General features: G+C 41.8%; 1 protein-coding gene across 1 annotated transcript in view; it reads right to left on the reverse strand.

The window, feature by feature from the left end:
• BTBD8 (BTB domain containing 8) overlaps positions 1–22,611 on the reverse strand; it is a 91,165-nt gene that overhangs the window by 47,881 nt on the left and 20,673 nt on the right. The window contains 2 exon segments of the mRNA XM_047785317.1: positions 18,491–18,504; positions 18,506–18,609. Of these exon segments, the coding sequence (XP_047641273.1) occupies positions 18,491–18,504; positions 18,506–18,609 (118 nt within the window).

A 22,611-nucleotide genomic window follows, 5' to 3' on the forward strand; every position in this document is an offset into this window, starting at 1 on the left:
ATGCTGGCCAGAAGCAAGAGGACACCCTGTCTTCAGTAAAATTATACCGCCCGGAGCATCAAATCATTCCTATAAATTTCCAACGAAACGTCCAGAGGTAATCAAACACAATAACGAATATCTAGAAAAGGAAGGGAAAGAATCTCATTTGCACTATTACCAAAAAAGGTCAAATATGCAGGAACAAATGTAACAAAAAAGCACAATTAAAAGCCATAAGACATCGCTGAGATAATTTATAAAGACCTAAGAGAGACAGCCGAACTGTACTCAGGGATGTGAAGTTCCAAAACTGTTAACGTATCTATTCTGCCTGCGTTAATTTCTAGATTCAACACCATCTTGCTCGGCTTTTTTAGTGTCAATAAGTTGATTTTAAAATGTATATGGAAATGCAAAGGACCCACAATAGACAAATAGCCATCAAACAGAAGAAAAACAAGTTGGAAGACATGAATTCAAGACTTACTATAAAGCTATAATAATCAAGACAATGTGGTATTGATGCAAGGATAGAAAGATCACCGGAATGGAACTGAGAGTCCAAAAACAAAACCACACATATATGGCCAACTGCTTCTCAACAAAGGTGTTAAGGTAACATCGGCATACAGGGAAAAGACAGTCGTACCAACTAAAGGTGCTAAAACTGGGGGTCTGGCGGGAAATATGAACCTCGACAGTCAACCTCACACCATACATAAAAATCAACTCAAAAGTGGAGTTCCCATCGTGGCGCAGTGGTTAACGAACCTGACTAGGAACCAGGAGGTTGCGGGTTCAATCCCTGGCCTCACTCAGTGGGTTAAGGATCCAGCATTGCCGTGAGCTGTGGTGTAGGTCGCAGACACAGCTCCGATCCCACGTTGCTGTGGCTCTGGCGTAGGCCGGCGGCTACAGCTCCTATTAGACCCCTAGCCTGGGAACCTCCCTATGCTCTAGGTGTGGCCCTAGATAAAAAGACAAAAAGAAAAAAAAATCAACTCAAAATTGACTAAATCTAATACTATAAAATCTCTAGAAAAACAGGTGAAAATCTTTGTAACCTAGAGTAGGCAAAGATTTCTTGGGACGCAAAAAGCATGAACCAGTTTTTAAAAAACACAAACATTTAAATTTTAACAAAAAATTTTTCTTTCTTTTTATGGCCACACCTGCAGCATGTGTAAGTTCCTGGGCTAGGGGCTGAATTGGAGCTGCAGCTGCAGGCCTACGCCACAGTCACAGTAGTGCCAGATCCTGGACAAATCTGTGACCTTACACTGCAGCCTGCGGCAATGCTGGATCCTTAACCCACTGATTGAAGCCAAGGATCAAACTCCCATCCTCCTGGACACTATGTCAGGTTCTTCACCTGCTGCGCCATAATGGGAACTCCATTTTTTTTTCTTTTTATGGAATTTTAACAAATTTAAAACTTCAATCCTTTTAAAGTCATTTTTAAGAAAATGGAAAGATGAACAAAATGTTAGGAGGAAATATTTGCAAAACATACACATGCCAAATAACTTTAATCCATAATATGTAAGAACTACCACAACTCTGTATAAGAACATACGCAACCCAACTAGAAATGAGCACATGCAAAAAAGTATAAGGTAAAAGCCAATTGACATAAAAAGGTTTACCATAAAACTAGTATTTATAGCTAGTTATAAAGAATAACATCACATCAGGAGTTCCCTGGGGGCCTAGAAGTTAGGGATTTGGTGTTGTCACGGCTACGGTTTAGGTTTAATCCCTGACCTGGGAATTTACGCATGCCCCAGGGATGGGGAAAAAAAGGAGTAACATGACATTAAGTTTCAAGCATTAGATCAGAATTGAGAAAAGCTATGGTCAGAACAGCACATATTCATTTTAAAAGGAAAAAAAGTACATGTCTGTCTCTCAATAGCTTCTGTGTAGTAAAATGTAAAACAAAATCACCCTCTTTAAGAGGGCTTTAGCTATATCCAATCTCTTGGGCTAGAACATGACAGAAGACAACATGAGAAAACGTATGTCTACGTGTATGACTGGGTCACTTTGCTGTACAGCAGAAATAGGCACAACACTGTAAATCAGTTATGCTTTAAAAACAATGCTTTAGGAATTTTCTGGTGGCTCCGTGGTTAAGGATCCTGCATTGGGAATTCCTATTGTGACTCAGCCAGTTAAGAAGCTAATATTCATGAGGATGCAGGTTTGATCCCTGGCCTTGCTCAGTCAGTTAAAAATCTGGCATTCCCGTGAGCTGTGGTGTATGTGGCAGATGTGGCTCAGATCCAGTGTTGCTGTGGCTGTGGTGTAGGTCTGCAGCTGCAGCTCTGATTTGACCCCTAACCTGAGAATTTCCATATGCTGCTGGCCCTAAAGAGACAAAAAAAAAAAAAAAGGACCCAGCATTATCACTGCTGTGGTTCGGGTTTCATACCAGGCCTGGGAACCTCCACATATTGTGGGCATGGCCAAAAAAAAAAAAAAAAAAAAAAGGGTAACATACACTAACCACATGACCTGGCAATTCCACTCTTGCATATTTACCCAACAGAAATGAAAATACATATTCACACAAATACTTGCATGCAAATGTTAATACTAGCTTTATTAATAACAGCTAAACACTATAAACAACCAGTATGTCCAAGAGGAGAGTGACTAAATAAATCACGGTGTACCCATACAACGCAATATTACTCAGCAATAAAACTGAATGGTACCAACATCATATGCTATCACTGACATGTGGAAGCTAAAAAAAGGACACAATGAACTTCTCTGCAGAACAGACACTGACTCACAGACTTTGAAAAACGTATGGTTTCCAAATGAGACAGGTTGGAGGGTGGGGGGGATGCACCGGGGGTTTGAGATGGAAATGCTATAAAAATCGGGTTGACGATCACTGTACAATTATAAATGCAATGAAATTCACTGAGTAGGAGTTCCCGTCACGGCTGAGTGGTTAATGAATCCAACTAGGAACCATGAGGTTGTGGGTTCGATCCTTGGCCTTGCTTAGTGTGTTGAGGATCTGGCGTTGCCGCGAGCTATGGTGTAGGTCACAGACACAGCTCAGATCCCGAGTTGCTGTGGCTGTGGTGCAGGCTGGCGGCTACAGCTCCGATTAGACCCCTGGCATGGGAACCTCCATATGCCTCAGGAGCGGCCCTAGAAAAGGCAAAAACTAAACGAAACGAAACGAAACGAAACTCCATTGAGTAATTAAAAAAATACTCATACACCTAATAACCAAGGATGAAGCTCAAAAACATGCTGAGTAAAAGAAGCTCAAAAATATGTCTGAGTTCATTTACATGAAATTCTATGACAAGTAAACTATAACTTGGAAAACACAGCAGTAAGAAAACAAACAACCCAATTTAAAAATGAGCCAAAAAGGTGAAAAGTCACCAAAGAAAGCAGATGGCAAATAAGCAAACTCGGTTTCTGCCTGGGGTTGGGGAGAGGGAAGGTACTCATGGCAAACGGGCAGAGGGACTTCTTCAGCTGATAGAAATTCTCTACCTTGATTACGGTGGGAGTTACGCAGGTTTATACTTTAGTCAAAACTCATCAAATCGGACTTTCAATTGTGTGCATTTGATTGCACGTGAATTTTAATTCAATAAATTTAACTTTTAAAAAAGGGTGAAAATTAAACAATAAAGAAAATAACAAGTCAAGATGATTTCCTCAGTGAATTCAAATAAATATTTTTTAAAAATACAAATTCAGTCTTACTCAAATATGTTAAAAAAAGAATAAGATAGGAAAAGCGAAGCAAAGCTACCTCCTAACTCATTTAATGATGTCAACAAAACTTTGAGACCTAAGCCTGACAGGAATATTATTTTTTAATTTAGGCCAATCTATCTCATGAATGAATGAAAAAAACCTTAAAATGTTAACAAACTGAATCCAGAAATGAACAGAATAAATAAAACATCACAACACAAATAAAACATCACAAGAAATTATTCCAGGAATGCAAGATTGCTTTAAAATCTCAAAATCAAGCAATACGATTTAGCACATTAACAAAATAAAAGAACAACACATTAAAAAAGGTGAGAATGTACAATATAGAAAAAGACAGCCTCTTCAACAAGTAGTGCTGAGAAAACTGGACAGCAACATGTAAAAGAATGAAATTAGAACATTCTCTTACCCCATGCACAAAAATTAACTCGAAATGGCTTAAAGACCAAAATATAAGGTTGGATACTATAAAACTCTAGTGGAAAATATAGGCAGAACACTCTTCGACATAAATCAAAGAAGAATCTTGTGAAAAACACTATGGAGATTCCTCAGAAAACTAAAAATAGAGTTACCATTTGACCCAGCAATCCCACTCCTGGGCATCTATCCAGAGGAAACCATGACTCGAAAAGACACATGTACTCTGATGTTCATTGCAGCACTATTTGCAATAGCCAAGACATGGACACAACCTAAATGTCCGTTGACAGAGGAGTGGATCAAGAAGATGTGGTACATATACGCAATGGAATATTACTCAGCCATTACAAAGGAACGAAATAACGGCATTTGCAGCAACGTGATGGACCTAGAAATTATCGTGCTAAGTGAAGTCAGTCAGACAGTGAGACACGGACATCAAATCCTATCACTTACATGTGGAATCTGAAAAAAGGACGCAATGAACTTCTTTGCAGAACAGATGCTGACTCACAGACTTTGAAATATGGTTTCCAAACGAGAGTTGGGGGGTGCGGGATGCTGGAGTTTGGAATGGAAATGCTATATCATTGTACAACTATAAATGTAATAAATTCATTGAGTAATAAAAAAAGAACAATCATACAATCCAGCAATCCTACTCTTGCACATAGATACATGCACCCCAATGTTCACTGCAGCACTGTTTATAATAGCCAAGACACAGAAGCAATCTAAATGTCCATTGACAGGAATGGATAAAGAAGACGTGGTACATGTATACAATGGAATATTACTCGGCCATAAAAGAGAATGAAATATTGCCATTTGCAGCAACATGGATGGACCTAGGGACTATCATATTAAGTAAAGTCAGACAGAGAAAGAACACATATCATATGAGGTCACCAATATGTAGAATCTAAAAAAAAATGATACAAAAGAACTTACTCACAAAATAGAAACAGACTCCAAGATTTTAAAACCAAACTTATGGTTACCAAAGGGGAAATGATGGTGGAATGGATAAATTGGGAGTCTGAGATTGGCATATACATACGACTAGACACAAAAGTGCTAAGTATCAAGGACCTACTGTATAGCACAGGGAAATCTACTCAGTACTCTGTAATAGCCTACATGGGAAAAGAATTTGAAAAAGAAAGGAGGTAGATATAGATATAGAATACCTGAAACCACCACAACATTGTAAGTCAACTATACTCCCAAAAATGTATTTAAAAGAAAAAAAGGATCAAACACCTTGATCGATTTAGATTAATTCCAGGTCACAAGAATGGTTCAACATTATCCAAATTGGAAGGGAAGAGGTAAAACTGTCATGATACACAGATGACATGATACTCTTTATAGAAAAACCCAAAGACTCCAATCAAAAACTATAAGAATCGCTAAATCAATTCAGCAAGGTAGCAGGAAACAAGATTAATACACAGAAGTTTGCGGCATTTCTTGTACTAACAATGAAATATCAAAAAGAGAAAGGTGGAGTTCCCGTCATGGCTCAGTGGTTAATGAACCCGACTGGTAACCATGAGGTTGTGGGGTCAATACGTGCCTCACTCAGTGGGTTAAAGGATCCAGCATTGCAGTGAGCTGTGGTGTAGGTGGCAGACACAGCTCGGATCCCGTGTTGCTGTGGTTGTGGCGTAGGGCCAGAAGCTATAGCTCTGATTAGACCCCTAGCCTGGGAACCTTCATATGCTGCAGGTGCAGCCCTAAAAAGACAAAAAAAAAAAAAAGAAAGAGTGAAAAAAAAAAAAAAAACCCTGTTAAAAACCACATTAAGGGAGTTCCTGTTGTGGTGGCTCGGCTAACAAACCTGACTAGAATCCATGAGGACGCAGGTTTGATCCCTGGCCTCACTCAGTGGGTTAAGAATCTGGTGTTGCCGTGAGCTGTGGTGTAGGTTGCTGATGTGGCTCGGATCCCACATTGCTGTGGCTCTGGCGTAGGCCGGCGGCTATAGCTCTGATTGGACCCCTAGCCTGGGAACCTTCATATGCCAGGGGTTCGGCCCTAAAAATGAAAAAAAAAAAAAAAAAAGACAACAACAACAACAACAACAACAAAACCATTAAAGGAGTTCCCTGGTGGCCTACTGGTTAGAATTCAGTGATTTCATTGCTGCAGCCCGGGTTCAATCCCTGGTCTGGGAACTGAGAACACACATCAAGCTGCTGTACACTGCAGCCAAAAAAAAAAAAAACCAAAAAAGAAAAAAAAAAATCCCATCAAAAAACTCCAAAAAACCTAAGAATACACCTAACCGAAAAAAATAAATACCTAAGGAATGACCTTACATACACTATAAAACATTTAATAAGAAATTAAAGGACATGGAAATATATCTATGCTTTTGGATTGGAAGAATAACATTAAAATGGCCATAATATCCAAAGCAATATGCAGATTAATGCAATCTCTATCAAATTACCCATGTCATTTTTCACAGAGCTAGAACAAGTAATCCTAAAATTTATGTGGAACCACAGAGACCCATAATTTCTAAAGAAACCCTAAGGAAAAAGAACAAAGCTGGAGGCATAACCCGTCCAGATTTCAGACAATAATAGAAAACTACAGTAATCAAAACGGTGTTGCATTGGCACACGAGCAGATGTACAGATCAGTGGAACGGAACAGAGAGCCTGGAAACAAAGCCACATACCTACGGTCAATTGTTCTATAACAAAGGAGGCAAGAATAAACACTGGAGAGAAGACACTCTCTTCCGCAAGTGGTGCTGGACAAGCTGGACGGTCCACGCAAATCAATGAAATCAGAACACCCCTTCACATCATACACAAAAAGCAAACCCAAATGGCTTAAAGACTTAAACATAGGACACGACACCATCAAACGCCTAGAAAAGAACAAAGGAAGACTTTCTCTACCATAAACTGTACAGACGGTTTTCTTAGGTCAGTCAGGCTCCCAAGGCAACAGAAATAAAAGCAAAAGTAAACAAATGGGACCTAATCACACTTTTGCACAGCAAAGGAAACCATCAACAAGATGAAAACAAAACCTATGACTGGGAGAAAATATTTGCAAAGAATGCAACCAGCAAGAGCTTAATTTCCAAATATACAAACAGATCATAAGCTCAGTAACAAGAAAACAAACAACTCAATGGATAAATGGGCAGAAGACTTGGATGTTTCTGCAAAGGCTTACAGATGACCAAGAGGCATGTGAAATAATGCTCAACATTGCTATCGGACCCTAGCCTGGGAGCTTCCATATGCTGCAGGTGCGGCCCCAAAAAGACAAAAAAGAAAAAAAAAGACACAAAAAAGAAAGAATGAAAAGAAAAAGGACATTAGGCAAAAAACTAAGGAATATGGTCTTTAGTTAATAACAATGTCTTAATATTGGGTCTTTGTTTTTTTGTTTGTTTTGTTTTTGTTTTGTCCTTTTAGGGCTGCACCCGCCACCTATGAAGGTTCCCAGGCTAGGGGTCGAATCGGAGCTGTAGCTTCAGGCCTAAGCCTGAGCCACAGCAATGCCAGATCCAAGCCACATCTGCAATCTACACCACAGCTCACGGCAACGCCGGATCCTGAACCGAGTAAGGCCAGGGATCAAACCCGCAACCTCATGGTTCCTAGTCGGATTTGCTTTCTGCTGCACAACAAACGGAACTCCAATATCGGGTCTTTAATTGTAACAAATGTACAATACTAAGACGTACACATAAGATGTTGATAACAGGGGACGTGACTGTGGGGACACATGAGAATTCTCTGTAAATGTGATTCTTCTGTAAATTTAAAAACTGTTTGAAAAAAATAAAATAAATTCTGAAAAAAATGAGGGATTCTGCTCTGACCCATGACAGATAACGGTTATGGGACTGGCCTAACCTCCATGAACAAGTAGAAAAGTGAATGAAATATGACGCTGAAAAAAAGGCAGTATGGGACTCTGACCCCTAAGGGAAAGAAAACAAATCAGGTAAGCCCTACAGTCAAAATACTTCTTCCAGGAAACAAGAAGATCATGTCACAGGGAGACAAACACCAGCAGAGCCTGCTATCTTGCTGAGTTAAGAAGTCAAATGTGGGAGCACAGGAAAATGAGTCAACTGGACTGCATGGGGCATAGTACAACAGAAGAGGAAGTTACGAAGAAAAGGAGCTCCAAAAATTAGAGGAGGGAACCCCCTGAGCCTTTGTCTGCATATAATCTGAGCAGACATAGGGTGAAATTCCATAAAGCCTCGCAAAGAATAAAGGCCAGGGAGCTTATAAGCCTGTTCATTCTGGGCTGCCAGACATTCAAGGTCCTGCCAGCCAGGACCTGAATACTGACTCCAAATCCCAGAAAGTCACACCTCAGTGGAAGAACTGTACACCCTTCCGAGTAAAGGCTACTCTAGAGCCACCCTAAGTTGGCTAAAAACAAATATAAAAAGATAAAGATGATCCACAGTAACTTAATCACCTACTAAAACAAACATCAACACTTTTTTTTTTTTTTTGGCCAGACCCACAGCATGTGAAGTTCCCAGGCCAGGGATCAAACCCATGCCACAACCACGGCAGTGACAATGCCAGATCCTTAACCTGATGATCCACTAGGGAACTCCAAACTTCAACAGTTTTTAAAGAGAGACAACAACACTCAAATACTCAATAGCATAAGATTCATAAAGTCCAGCATCTAATAAAAAAATTACCAGGTATGTGAAGTAGCAAAACATGAACTATAACCAGGAGAAAAATTAGTCAATAGAAATAGACCCAGAAATGAAAGAAATGATGGAGTTAGCTGACACAGCATTTTAAAAAGCTATCATAGATATGTTCAAGGATTTTTTTAATAAGGAACATAACGAAAGAGAGATGAAGATTTTAAAAAAACTCAGACTGAACTTCTAGAGATGAAATACACACTATCTGAAATGGAAAACAATTATGAATGGACTTAAAAGATTAGTTATCAAAAAAGAAAAGGTCAGTGTACCTGTGGACATAGCAACACAAATTATCCACATAAGACAGAGGGAGGGAGTTCCTGTCATGGCTCAGTGGTAATGAACCTGACTAGTATGCCTGAAGACGCAGGTTTGAGCCCTGGCCTTGTTCAGTAGGTTAAGGATCTGGTATTGCTGTGGCATAGGCCAGCAGCTGCAGCTCCGATTCAACCCCTAGCCTGGAAAGTTCCATAAGCTGCAATGCGACCCTAAAAGAAAAAGAAAAAAAAAAGAAAGGGAAAAAAATAAATTAGGAAAAAAAATAGCTTAAGGAGTTCCCGTCATGGCGCAGTGGTTAACGAATCTGACTAGGAACCATGAGGTTGTGGGTTCGATCCTCAGTGGGTTGACATCCGGCGTTGTCGTGAGCTGTGGTGTAGGTTGCAGACGCAGCTCGGATCCCGAGTTGCTGTGGCTCTGGTGTAGGCCAGCGGCTACAGCTCCGATTAGACCCCTAGCCTGGGAACCTCCACATGTTGTAGGAGCGGCCCAAGAAATAGCAAAAAGACCAAAAAAAAAAAAAAAATAGCTTAAGCAAGCTATTGGGCTAACAACATAATTGGAGTCAGAAAGGAGTTATGGAACAGAAAGAAGAGGAGAGCAAGACAATTTCTAAAAATAATAGCTATAAAATTTCCGAATTTCATAAAAACAACAAACCCACTAAGAAGCTCAATAAACCATAATCAGGATAAACAAAAGAGCAAAGTATATCATAATCAAATTGCTGAAAAACTAAGTACAGAGAAAAAAATTACAAAGCAGCCAAAGAAAGAAGGCACATCAAATACAAGCAAAGCTACATATGATCAAAGGCTTCTTGTCAGAGAAAATGCAAGTCAGAACAACAATGAAATTACATTGTTAAAGCACCAAAAGAAATGAAAAATTGCCCAATTATAATTTAGTATCCAGCAAAAATATCTTTCAAATATGGAAGCTAAATGAAGACTCTTCTAGGCAAACAAAAGCCGAGACGGAGTTCCCATCGTGGCTCAGTGGTTACTGTACCCAACTAGGATCCATGAGGATGTGGGTTTGATCCCTGGCCTCACTCAGTGGGTTAAGGATACAGTGTTGCCGTGAGCTGTAGCGTAGGTCGCAGACATGGCCCGGATCCGGTGCTGCTGTGGCGGAGCCTTAATCCACTGAGTGAGGCCAGGGATCAAACCTGCATCCTCGTGGATACTAGTCGGGTTTGTTAACGGCTGAGCCACAATGGGAACTCCAAAAATTACTTAAAATAATTGTTTTAAAAAATAATTACAATTATAATTTTGAATATATATAGAAGTGAAATGTATGATAGCAAGAGCACAAAGGACAGAAGAGGGGTAAGGTACTAACAATACATATGAATGAGGGTGTGTGACACTAATTGAAGGTAAATGACAATAAGATAACAATGCATATTGTAAATCCTAGAGCAATCACAAAGACACAAAACAAGATAGCTAATATGCCAAGAGTGGAGATAAACTGAAACTTTAAAAATTTTAACTCGGTTGATACGAAGAAAAAGTTTGGAGTGGATAAGCAATGAGATCCTGCTATATACAGCACCAGGAACTATATCTAGTCACTTATGATGGAGCACGATAATGTGAGAAAAAAGAATGTCTGTGTGACTGAGTCACCTTGCTGTACAGTAGAAAATTGACAGAATACTGTGAACCAGCTATAATGGAAAAAATAAAAATCATTTAATAAAGAAGAAAAAAAGGAAAAAGGGAACAAAGAAAAAATGAAAACAAGTAGCAAATGCTAGGCTGAAATCCCAATAACATTAATAACTACATCACCATAAGAACTCTAACTTCCCCAATTAAAAGGAGAGATTATGAGACCAGAGAGTAAAAGAGCATGACACAACTACATGCTGTCTTCAGGAAATGAATGTTAAACCCATTTTAAACATAAAGACTCAGAGAGGCTAAAGGTAAAAGCGTAGGGGAGTGAGGGGTGAGAGATGGGCACGTGCCGGAGGCCGCGAGCGCGTTCCCGGGGTGAGCTGCCAAGTGAGGGTCCTTGGCTTCCCGCAGGAAATAACTGAAGACTGAGCCACAAAAAAGAGAAAGCAAGTTTATTTAGAGACATACACAAGCCATAGGCAGAATGTGGGTCTGTCTCCAAAGGCGAGAGCAGCGCTGGGCAGTGGGGGTGGTTAGCTTTTATGGGCTGGGGAATTTCATTTGTTAACGAGGTGGGAGGAACATGCTAACTATTTTGGAGAAGGGGAGGGGATTTCCAAAAATTGGGCCACTGCCCACTTTTTGGCTTTCTGGCCGCCCTTGGCACTGTCATGGCACCTGCAGGTGTGTCCGTTGGCTGGCTAATGCATTACAATGAATGTACAATGAGGCTGGAAGTCAGATCTTCCACCATCTTCCGCCTGGAAGGTTCTAACCAGTTTCTGTCATATCCTCAAAAGCTATTTCATTCTTTTAAAGTTTGTGCCCTGCTCCCTTCCCCTGTCTCAAAAAGATGGAAAAAGCCCATATAAACTCTAACGTAAGAAAGCTGGACTGGGATGCTAACTAGACTTATTGTGATACTCATTTCCTTATGTTATACGCCTGAAACTAAAGTGCTATAATGCTATATGTCAATTGGACCTCAATTAAAAAGAAAGCAAAAGAGTTCCCATTGTGGCTCAGCAGGTTAAGAGCCTGACATAGTCTTCTGAAAACTTGATATGGTCTCTGTGAGGATGTGCATTCAATCCTTGGCCTCGCTCAGTGGGTCAGGGAGCACCTCGAATCTGGTGTTGCCGTGTCTGCGGTGCAGGCCACAGCTGCAGCTCCAATTTGACTCCTGACCTGAGAATTTCCACATGCCACAAATGTGGCTGTAAAAAGAAAAAAAACAAGCAAGCAAGCTGGAGTGGCTCTGTTAACATCAGACCAAAGACTTCACAACAAGGAATACTGCTTGGGGAAAATAATATTTCACAATGAGAAGGGGGTCAATTCATCAAGAAATAGCACTCCTAAACGTGTGTGTACCAAATAATAAATCTTCAAAACATATGAAGCAAAAATTGATAGAACTGAAAGGAGAAACAGACAAGTTTACGATTATACTTGGAGACCTGAACATTCTTCTCAGGAATTACCAGAACAAAAGCAGATCGAAAAATCAGTCAAGGGTATGGAAGGCTTGAACCGAACGCAGTGTGCTATCATTTCCACCTAAATATGACTAAAAGTATCTATGGCTCGAACAGCTATCCTGCCCTTAAGACAGAAACTTAGAAAACATTCCTATTTAATGCAGGGAAGAGCCTCAATTTAAAAAATGATGCTGCACATCGCATGGTGTTTTAAAAACCTTTGCTGGATTTTTCATTTTCTAACATGCCGAAAACTCTCTTCTCCTTTTGACTGAATTTAACCTCAACTGACGAGGCTGCTTCTGGCTCTGCAGAGATGCCCTAGTTTCTCCCTTGGTCTTGCTCTCGCGTTCACTGCCGGCCACCGCTTCCTGAGGTTAACTGAACTAGATTCACTACTCCAGGCAGAATGATGGCCTGGATTACTCAGAGGAACTCTAAATAAAGAATTTTTCACTCAGTCTATTTTTTCAAGTACTCTTGCTCCAAGAATTCTTTTTTTCCCTTTAGTTCCACATAAATGAATAAGGGTTAGACCCAGAGCAGTGAATACAAACTTTTTGGAGCTGTCACTATTAACCATTCCATTTCTTTGGAAATGTTTTAGAAAACCTAACTTGAAAAAAGGTACACCCCCCCCCTTTTGGGGTCTTTTTTTTAGGGCTGCACCCAGGGGATATGGAGGTTCCCAGGGTCGGGGCAGAAATAGGAGCTATAGCCACTGGCCTATACTACAGCCACAGGAATGCTAGATCTGAGTTGCATCTGTGGCCTACACCACAGCTCACAGTAATGCTGGATCCTTAACCCACTGAGTGAGGCCAGGGATTGAACCCGCAACCTCATGGTTCCTAGTCAGATTCATTTCCACTGAGCCACAATGGGAACTCGAAGCATCCCTTTTAACATACACTGACTACAGCTTTAATAAGACTAGCCTTTCCTAAGTTAAAAAGTGAGTTATATGAGTCTTCTGGTGGCACAGTGGATTAAGGATCTGGCATTGCCGCAAGCTACAGAGCAGGGTGCAGATGCGGCTTGGATTTGGTGTTGCCGTGGCTGTGGCATATGCTATAGCTACAGCTCTGATTCAGCCCCTGGCCTGAGAACTTCCATATACCACGGGTACAGCCATTAAAATAAAATAAATATGCATTCATTCACAAATCTTTGACCATAAGGCCAATCTTAATTTTTTTAATGTGGGTTCGCTGATTGGAGCCTCATATTTCTTGCAAAAACTATACCCATAAACACTGTCCATGATTTCCAGTTCAAACTTCTCTAAAGTGAAGAAATTTAAAACTTTTATGAAGCAATCTGAAGTACAGAATCATTTAAGATTTTTATAACTTCCCCTCAAACTTTTATATTATTTCATCCATACTGAATTCGATAGCAGTTGTGAAAGAGACTCTCCCTTGTCAGTCTTTCCAAAGCATTCACTTTGGTCTTCGCTGGAACAGCAATTCTTCTCACACTTCGTGTATCACAGGTTTATACGATGCGTCATTAAGACAAGCCGTCAAAGGAATAAATTCAAAGGCATCAAACAGGTTTGGGAATAAACCCAAGTGACTCTTAGGAGACAAACTCGATTTTAGGAATGGCAACGTGGTAGGTTCACTAGAGAATGGCCTCCCAGCCTTGAGAGTTCTGCCTCAAATGTCAGCACGATCTACAGAAAACCTCTGAAGAGCAGGTTTAGTCAAGTTCGCTTAAGGAGCTTCTACTCTGGGTGGTTTGTTCCCTTCCAGACACCCAGCGGGCTTTCGGGCCCCATCGCAACCTCCTGCAAGGCCCCCCAGATCTCACCCCTTTTCTCTATATTTACCGCACATCTAATTTTTACTTTAAACCTTTCAAGTGGACAGGGAAGACCATTTATCACTAATAAAGTAATCATAATTAAGATGTTAGTAACCCACTTTATTGCATGGTAATTTGGAATTTTACTATCATTATGTCATTAAAGCTTCCTGGCAGTCCTAGTGAGATGGGGACAGCAAACGTTTTCTGTAAAGGGCCGGGTTGTAAACACGAGGCTTTTCGGGCCCCTGTTGCATATTCTCTTTGTTTTCTGTTGTTTTATACAAAAAGAAGCCACTGGCCGACTCTGGGCCATACTGCCAACATCCGCTACAAGAGGAGGCCGAAGAGACACCCACATGCTTCTTCCTAGATTAGGTAATACACACAGAGGCAGGCTGAAGCTGACAGGACGGCCCCACGCACTGACAGTATTCACCTGGTGACTGAGAGCAGGTGAGGCAGGACCGTCACAGAGTCCACGAGAGCAGGGGCCCCGGCGCTGGAGAACCCCAGGAAGCCACACTCAGAGAGGCCGCAACTAACTCTCCGACGGGATCCACGAGCTCTAATGGCTCCTTTGATTATAACCTCTCTCCCCCCACGTAAAATGAACTTGTTTCTCCTTTGAGCAGAAATACTGGAGATAAGCAAAACAAAGATGTAGGAACAATGAAGTTATGCTTTGGTGAGTGAAAGGCCTGGGCAGAGGCACACCAGTGCTGTAAACGTGACTTTCCCTGGAGGCCCACTACTATCCCACGCCTCCTTGGATCGGAGAGAAATGCAACGGATTCAAATCACGTTTCTCGACTTGTCCCATATAAGGAACGGGCATGCAGGCGGTGGCCGCCAGCCACACAAAAGCTCGCCTCAGAGGCCCGTCACCTGGATGATGACGGCAAACACTGGGATGGTACTTCCTGTGTGCCGGGCACGGTCAAAGTGCTTTAAATACGGCAAGTAACTGCATCCTCATAACCACCCTATCAGATGGCTGCTGTGTAACTGCATCCTCATAATCACCCTATCAGATGGCTGCTGTGTAACTGCATCCTCATAATCACCCTATCAGATGACTGCTGTGTAACTGCATCCTCATAATCACCCTATCAGATGGCTGCTGTGTAACTGCATCCTCATAATCACCCTATCAGATGGCTGCTATGTAACTGCATCCTCATAATCACCCTATCAGATGGCTGCTGTGTAACTGCATCCTCATAATCACCCTATCAGATGGCTGCTATGATCATCTCCATCCTCGCTGAGGATGCAGGAGCACAGAATGGTTAGATGACTTCCCGAGTTCCCAGAGCTAACGTTGGTGGAGCTGGAATTCAAACCCAGGCAGACAGGTTACACACCGAGCCCACATCCTCCAAACTATTCCATTATAGACGACGTCTCTGGCTTAGTCGTGCCACCTCAAGCAATGATTGGCATCAGACTGTCTTGCAGAATATAAAGGGTTCCAGGTATTGGGCCAGGGGTCAAGGTAAGGCTGGACAGAGTAACTAGCCACGGAAGACATAATCTTGGAAGACCAGGGATTTTTTTTTTTTTTTGTCTTTTTGCTATTTCTTGGGCCCCTCCCCGCGACATATGGAGGTTCCCAGGCTAGCTATGGTGGAGCTGTAGCCACCAGCCTATGCCAGAGCCACAGCAATGCGGGATCTGAGCCGCGTCTGCAACCCACACCACAGCTCACGGCAACACCAGATCATTATGCTAACCCACTGAGCAAGGCCAGGGATGGAACCCGCAACCTCATGGTTCTTAGTCGGATTCGTTATCCATTGCGCCATGACGGGAACTCCGACCAGGGATATTTTTGAGGAAAGAGCTTGACCATGAGAGGAAGACAGTAAATGGATGAAAGAAAGAGAGAGAGAGAGAGAGAGAGAGAGAGAGAGAGAGAGAGAGAGAGAGAGAGAGAGAGAGAGAGGGAAGGAAAATACCTCTTTATCACATCAATTTGTACTTTAAACTGACAAACTGTTCTAAAATTTGAGACCTAAACTGAACATAATTCGGACCATAAATCCTGGTCTCTGTATTTGCATTGCTCATTAAATACATGGTATATACAATTAAAAATCCAAGCAGCCATTTTACAAACGGACCTTAGCCACACCACTGGACTACGTGCTGGCACTGGTCATCTAGAGCAAGAAGTAGTGCAGAAAGTTCTGATGCTGGGCTTCAGATTACATCGCATGAGTACAGACAGACCTGCCTCGGAGACATCGTGGGCTCTGGTTCCAGACTACCACAGTAAACGAGTCCCGTGAATTTTTTTGGTTTCCCAGCGCATATAAAAGTCACGTTCACACTATACTATAGCCCAGTGTGCAACAGCATTATGCATATGCCTTAATTTAAAAAGACTTTATTGCTAAAAAATGCCAACCATCATCTGAGCCTTCAGCCAGTCGAAGCAGTAACACCAAAGATCACGGACCACAGACACCCCAACAAATGTAAGAATGAAAAAGTCTGAAATACTGCAGCAATTACTAGAACGTGACAAAGAGACAGGAAGTGAGCCAATGCTGTTGAAAAAGCAGTGCTGATAAACCTCCTCGATGCAGAGTCGCCCCGAACCTGGAATTTGTCAAAAACACGCTATCTGTGAAGCACAATAAAATGACTTATGCCTCTGCTTTCTGAGCTACTGACATAACATTCTCTGACCTGATGAATAAAATTAATAGCGACTAAGCAGAGAGCGGTTTAAGTCTGGACCAGGAGGGTGACCTTGGTTTGCCATTTTAACTCACATAAGGGTACTAACAACAAGGTAAACTTAAGCCAGATCTTCCAGAAACAGAGTCTCAGGAAATGGCCTTTCTAGTGAGTATAAATTTAATGGTTATGGCTGGGTGGACAAACTAAGCCAGAAATGCAAGCAAGAGCTGTCCTAAAATACAAACCTAATATTCAGGATACAGCTCCAAAAAAGCCCACCGTCAGGCAGCACACAGGGAGAAGCCAAATGCAGACACTGTGTGAGGACATATTGCAAATGGTCACAGAGTCCTGCTTTCCCCGTATGACAATACCCTTAGGCTCCGTTAGGTAGAACTTTGGTAGGATGCTCATATGGTTTCAAGAAAATAAAATCAAAGTAAAGTAATTTAAAAAATAAAATTGTGTTTTATTTTTTAACCAAAAAGAAAGAAAGGCACACCCGTGCATGTGTGCGCACACACAGCCTTTGGTGATACCTATATTCCTGAATATATACTCATGGTATCAGTAAATACATACTCATGATTTGGAAAATATATTCCTCAATCTGTATTACACTCTCTTTTACTATTCACAATGCAGATTTCATAAAAATAGGAAAATGTGTACATGCACATATTTAGAAAAGTTTGAATTCTGAACGGCAGTCTATAGAACTGGCAATCCTACTGGAGTTTACAAATGTACGACGATCAATTAGCTGGCAAAACCAGTATGACTTCTGAGAGCACAAACATCACTTTATTTGGTTTGGCGGATTTCTGTAATCTAAACCCACTGCTGATTTCACTAAGGGCTGTGCCCCCCTGAACCCACAGACTGACTGTGGACACTGCAGTCTGGTTCCTCCTCTCCAGCAGCACCAGAATAACTGAACATTCTATTCGAAACACAAAGACGCACGCGGGGAGAACTCTCTGGGCTCCAGTTTCCTCCTTCCAGATCTAGCCTATTGTGAGGCCCAGCTGTACCTCTCCCCTTTCAATTCCAACAGAAAATCTGTATTTCTTATTAAATGTTTTTAAAGCAGATCTCAGTTACTTGCAAAAAAGAGCCTGACCAAAACAGGCAGAAGGCTTTAATTTAAGCTCTCAAAGCCTGGAATGTCTAAGCGACCCAATTCTGCAGCAGAATAATGGTTTTTAAAAAGTACATTGAAATATTAAACCTCCTAATCAATGCTATTCATGAGACTCATCTATTTTGAATCAAAGACTTGGAGCCAAAACGCATTCAGAGAAAATACACGTCATTCATGTAGAAATAATCATTTTCAATAACACAATGCCTGTGAAATTAAAAACTGCGCTTAATTACATTTTTTGTGACAGTGGCTTTCAAAGCTATTTTAGGCAAGAGTCTATTTTCTTCTAATGAAATCTCAGGTTCATGCGCAACGCGCAGCACAGATCAGCTCCTGCTGAACATGGGCACCTGTCCGGGCAGGGTCACCTGTGCATAAGTGAGGCTGCAGGCGGAAATCCCTGTCTGATGCCCAAACGCCTCTGCCATCAGAGACCTCCTGAGGCCTCGCCCTGGAACCCTTGTGGCCTACATGAATCAGAGCTTGAAAATCACTGTGCTGGAAAAAGACAGCCACCCTTTACCCTTCACTGTCACAACAAGACACCAGATTAATCACATACCTGTGAGCTTTAAAAACGCTTTCCGTCAACATAAATATCAATATCTGGGCAACACCGTTTCTGGTAAAGTTTCAGGAAATCTTCTCCCAATTCAGATGCAGGCTCCAAGTCATAAATATCTTTAAAAGAGAAAAACAAGACTAAAAAATTTATTATAATATTACATATATTCCAAATTTTCTGAATTCTAATGCCAGCAAAATGTTTTTCCACACAGTTATCTCAATTAGCTACTGAAAGAGAGTAACAGTGGCTGGAATATTTAAGGGGCAAATTCAAATAAAATAAAATTAAACTTTAAAATCATCTATACTTCCTGCTGTGAAATATATATTTCTAACTTCTATTTAAGTATAGATATAACTTTAAATATATATATACGCATTTAAATACAGGCAATATCACAAAATTATACACTAAAATTCAAGCCACTTCATGAACGTCGACAAAGCTAGAAAATTTTCCAACTTTGATATTCTTTTTCACTACCTAATTTCTTCCTATTCCCATTCATGAGTTTATGGCTAGGATGATCTGCAAACCAACAGAAACTCAGCTAAAAATCAATGGGATTTATAGAGTATTTACTACATATGAGTTTAGTACTAAACACAAATATAGAGAGGTATAGAAAATAAACACTTTAAGAACGATCTACTTTAAAAGAGTCACAATTTGGGCAATGGGAAGTGAAATATAAAACTATAAATATATAATATATAAAAGAGAACTACCATACTGTATATGTACAAATTTATATATTTATAACCCAGAATGCCAGTCTCGCCTCTACTATCAAGAGAAATCCAGAATCCAACCACTACTCAGAACCCCCCACTGCTGCCACCCTCACCCAACCCCCAGCATCTCTCATCTGGATTTCCGCAGTAACTTCCCAACAGGTCTCCACCTCTTAAACCTCCCACAGCCTACTTTTAACAGTTCATTCAGAGGTATGTTTTTTAAAGCAGAATTCAGACCATAGCCCGTCCCAGTTCAAAACAATATGGTTCTCTCCATTTCTCTGGGAGTAAAAGCCAGTCTTCCAATGACTGACCAAGCCCCACATCCGGCTCCTCACTACCTCTCTAACCTCACTGTCTCCTCCTTCGCTATTTCTACACTGAACTGTCCCTCTCATTCCTCCAGATGGCAAGTTATCTCCCATGTTAGGATATTCGCACTGCTGTTTCTTCTGCCTTGAACACTCGTGTCCAGGTATCCACGTGGCTCGCTTCCTTACTACATTCAAATCTTTGCGTAAACATCACCTTTTGAAGGAGGCTGACAATGACCACCCGTCTAGAATTGCGATTCCCATCACTGACGTGGTCCACACTCACAGGTTGGAAAAAGAATTTTCCAGATTCATAGTGGGTGAAAAGAAAGAAAAGTTTATTGAGAAAAGAGACGCTGCTAATGTTACAGGCTTCAAGTCCCCTTCGAGCCTGGCCATGTCTCATTGTCATGGCTCTTCCCCTACCTTGAGCAGCCTGGGCTTGGGAAGGGGTTGGCACCCATTCCTCACCTCACCACTCTAGAACCTGTTCCCCATGCAAATAAGGTACCTTGTCCAAAACCAATCAGAAGATCAAATATGCCCCATACAGAGATCAAACAACACTCAGCCCTTATGCACAGCACAGGGGCTGGGGCAGGAGAAATCAGGTCTCCACTCAGGTCTGTGGCGTGGGGATATAAAAATGATGGTAAAGCAAGGCGGGCCCTCTTCTTACCCTGTGCATGCACGTGTGCGCTCTCTCTCTCTGAAAAGGTACTTCCACTTCAGTAAATTTGTAAAATGCCTGCTGCTACCATGCTTGGCTGTGGCAGGGTGGGGACCAAGGGAAACTGCAATTCTATCATTCTGGAACACATTCTATCACTAGCACAGAGAGATGACTTCCTGATAATCAGGGAGGGCCGACCCTGAGTGCATGGTCCCGTCAGTTTTGACGGGCCAGAGAGAGGAGAAGTCTTGCAGCACACCTAAAGAGGGGTCTTACGATACACTTGCTCGTTGGTTGGGGGCATGTGAGGCCCCTATAGGGGCAGGGTGAGGAGTGGGCCACATACCTTTCCTATTAGGGGGCAGGTTGCTCAAGGTGGGGGAGGGGCATTACACTGAAAGGGCGGGGCAGTGATGAGGGTCTGGTCATTTTCGTCTTGGCCAGAGGCTTTGCGCTCTATCTCCTTGAAGACACCTTGAAGTCCCACAATCACTAGCACTCCCCATCCCCTCTTCTCTGTCCTATTTTACCATAACATGTCACCTTCTAACTTCTTTATTACATTTATTGTCTATCTCCACCCTCACCTTACCGTCTCTAAACAGAAGCTAAGTTCCAAAAGGGCTGGAAGTCCACTTTAGTCTTAAAGTACCCCTTAGACTCAGAATAGTCCTGACCCATAGATCCTCAATAAATGTTTGTTGAATAAATTAATGAATTGAAGACTACCTAATAAAGATTTTTCAAGGAAAAACTTAAAACTCCAATGGGTATAAAGCAGGTGAAGGAGGAAGATACTATTTCTACATATTCCTATAGAAGATTTAGAGCACATAAATTAATGGGAGATATTCAGCAGACACAGTCTTCATTTTGATAATTCAAAGATCACAGTATAATCTTTGACACAAAGGGGAAAATCTAGAAATTTCGAAAGACCATCAAAGTAACTTGATAGGTGATTACCCATCTCAACTCACATTTATGTTCTCACATAGCCTCCTGAACTTATGTCAGGGCGGTACAAAAAAGATACATATATTTGGGTTTTTTCCCTTGTTCCTGGCACAGTGCTCCTAAAACTCACGAAATTTCCTAAATTACAAGGAGTGTCTTTTGATATTCATAACTAGCCATTTTCAACCACACCTGAGTTTATGCTAATGTGGTGACTCAGGGTAGGGCCCCTAAATAGCATCATGATGGGGGCTGGTCACCAGAAAGAACAACGTGATTAGAGAGTGGGAACTTTCAGCCCACTACCACCCCCAACCTTTAGGAAGGGCAAGTAGGCTGTAGACTGAGTTATAAAAACTCTGGAACAATGAGATTCAGGGAGCTACTGGGTTGGTGAACACTGACATGCTAGGAAGGTGGCACACCCCGAGCGGGCAGGGCTGTTGTTCTGTATACCCGCCACCCACTCCCTGCCTCGTCCTAGGCATCTTTTGCATTTGTACCTGGCTGGTCCTGAGTTCTATCGTTTATAATAAACAGGTAAACACGAGAGATGTTTTCCTGAGTTCTGTGAGTCATTCGAGCCAATTATTGAACCTTGTAGGAGGTAATCATGGGAACGCCTGCATTTGCAGTCTCTAAACACGAGTGTGGGTAGTGAAGGGCACCGGAATATGTCACCCCAAAACATGCCACTTTGGCATGAGGATTATTTTGAGCTAAAGGTACGTGAGAACTAGCAGATGCAGGAAAAGCTATTTACATCTCTAACTGCCTAAAAATAGAAGTACACATTTTCCCTTTTGTAAAGGAAATTTCCATTTGGAAAGACACCTCCTTACATGAAACTACTGTTCACTTGACTTCTAGCTGCGTAATCAGACAACCCTTGTTCACCACACGTTTCCTCCCCTCTCCTCCCGAAACTGGCTTCTCCTACCGAGCAGCAGCTCCACACCCCTTCCCCTCGTTTAGCCTAAGACAATACCTAAGCCTCAATCATATCACCACTGTCTTGAATCTCCTTTCCTTTCTTTTCTTTTCTTGTTAACTTTTTTGTCTTTTTAAGGCCGTACCTGAGGCATATGGAGGTTCCCAGGCTAGGGGTCGAATCAGAGCTACAGCTGCTGGTCTACACCACCGCCACAGCCACACCAGATCCGAGCCACAGCTCACGGCAACGCCAGATCCTTAACCCACTAAGCAAGGCCAGGGATCAAATCGACATCCTCACGGATACCGTTTGGGTTCTTTACCTGCTGAGCCACTACGGGAACTCCCTTGAATCTCATTTCTTTGTGAAACTGAAAAGTACCAATGGAGGAGACTAAGGAGTGGCCAAGAGGGAGAATCAAGAGTGCACAGCATCAGTGAAGACGGAGGAAGGGTCAAGGGGGGTGGCACTGACCGCATGGAAGACTGCAAAGGAGCTAA

The sequence above is a fragment of the Phacochoerus africanus genome, chromosome 6 (genome assembly GCF_016906955.1).
Source record: "Phacochoerus africanus isolate WHEZ1 chromosome 6, ROS_Pafr_v1, whole genome shotgun sequence".
Lineage (NCBI taxonomy): Eukaryota > Metazoa > Chordata > Mammalia > Artiodactyla > Suidae > Phacochoerus > Phacochoerus africanus.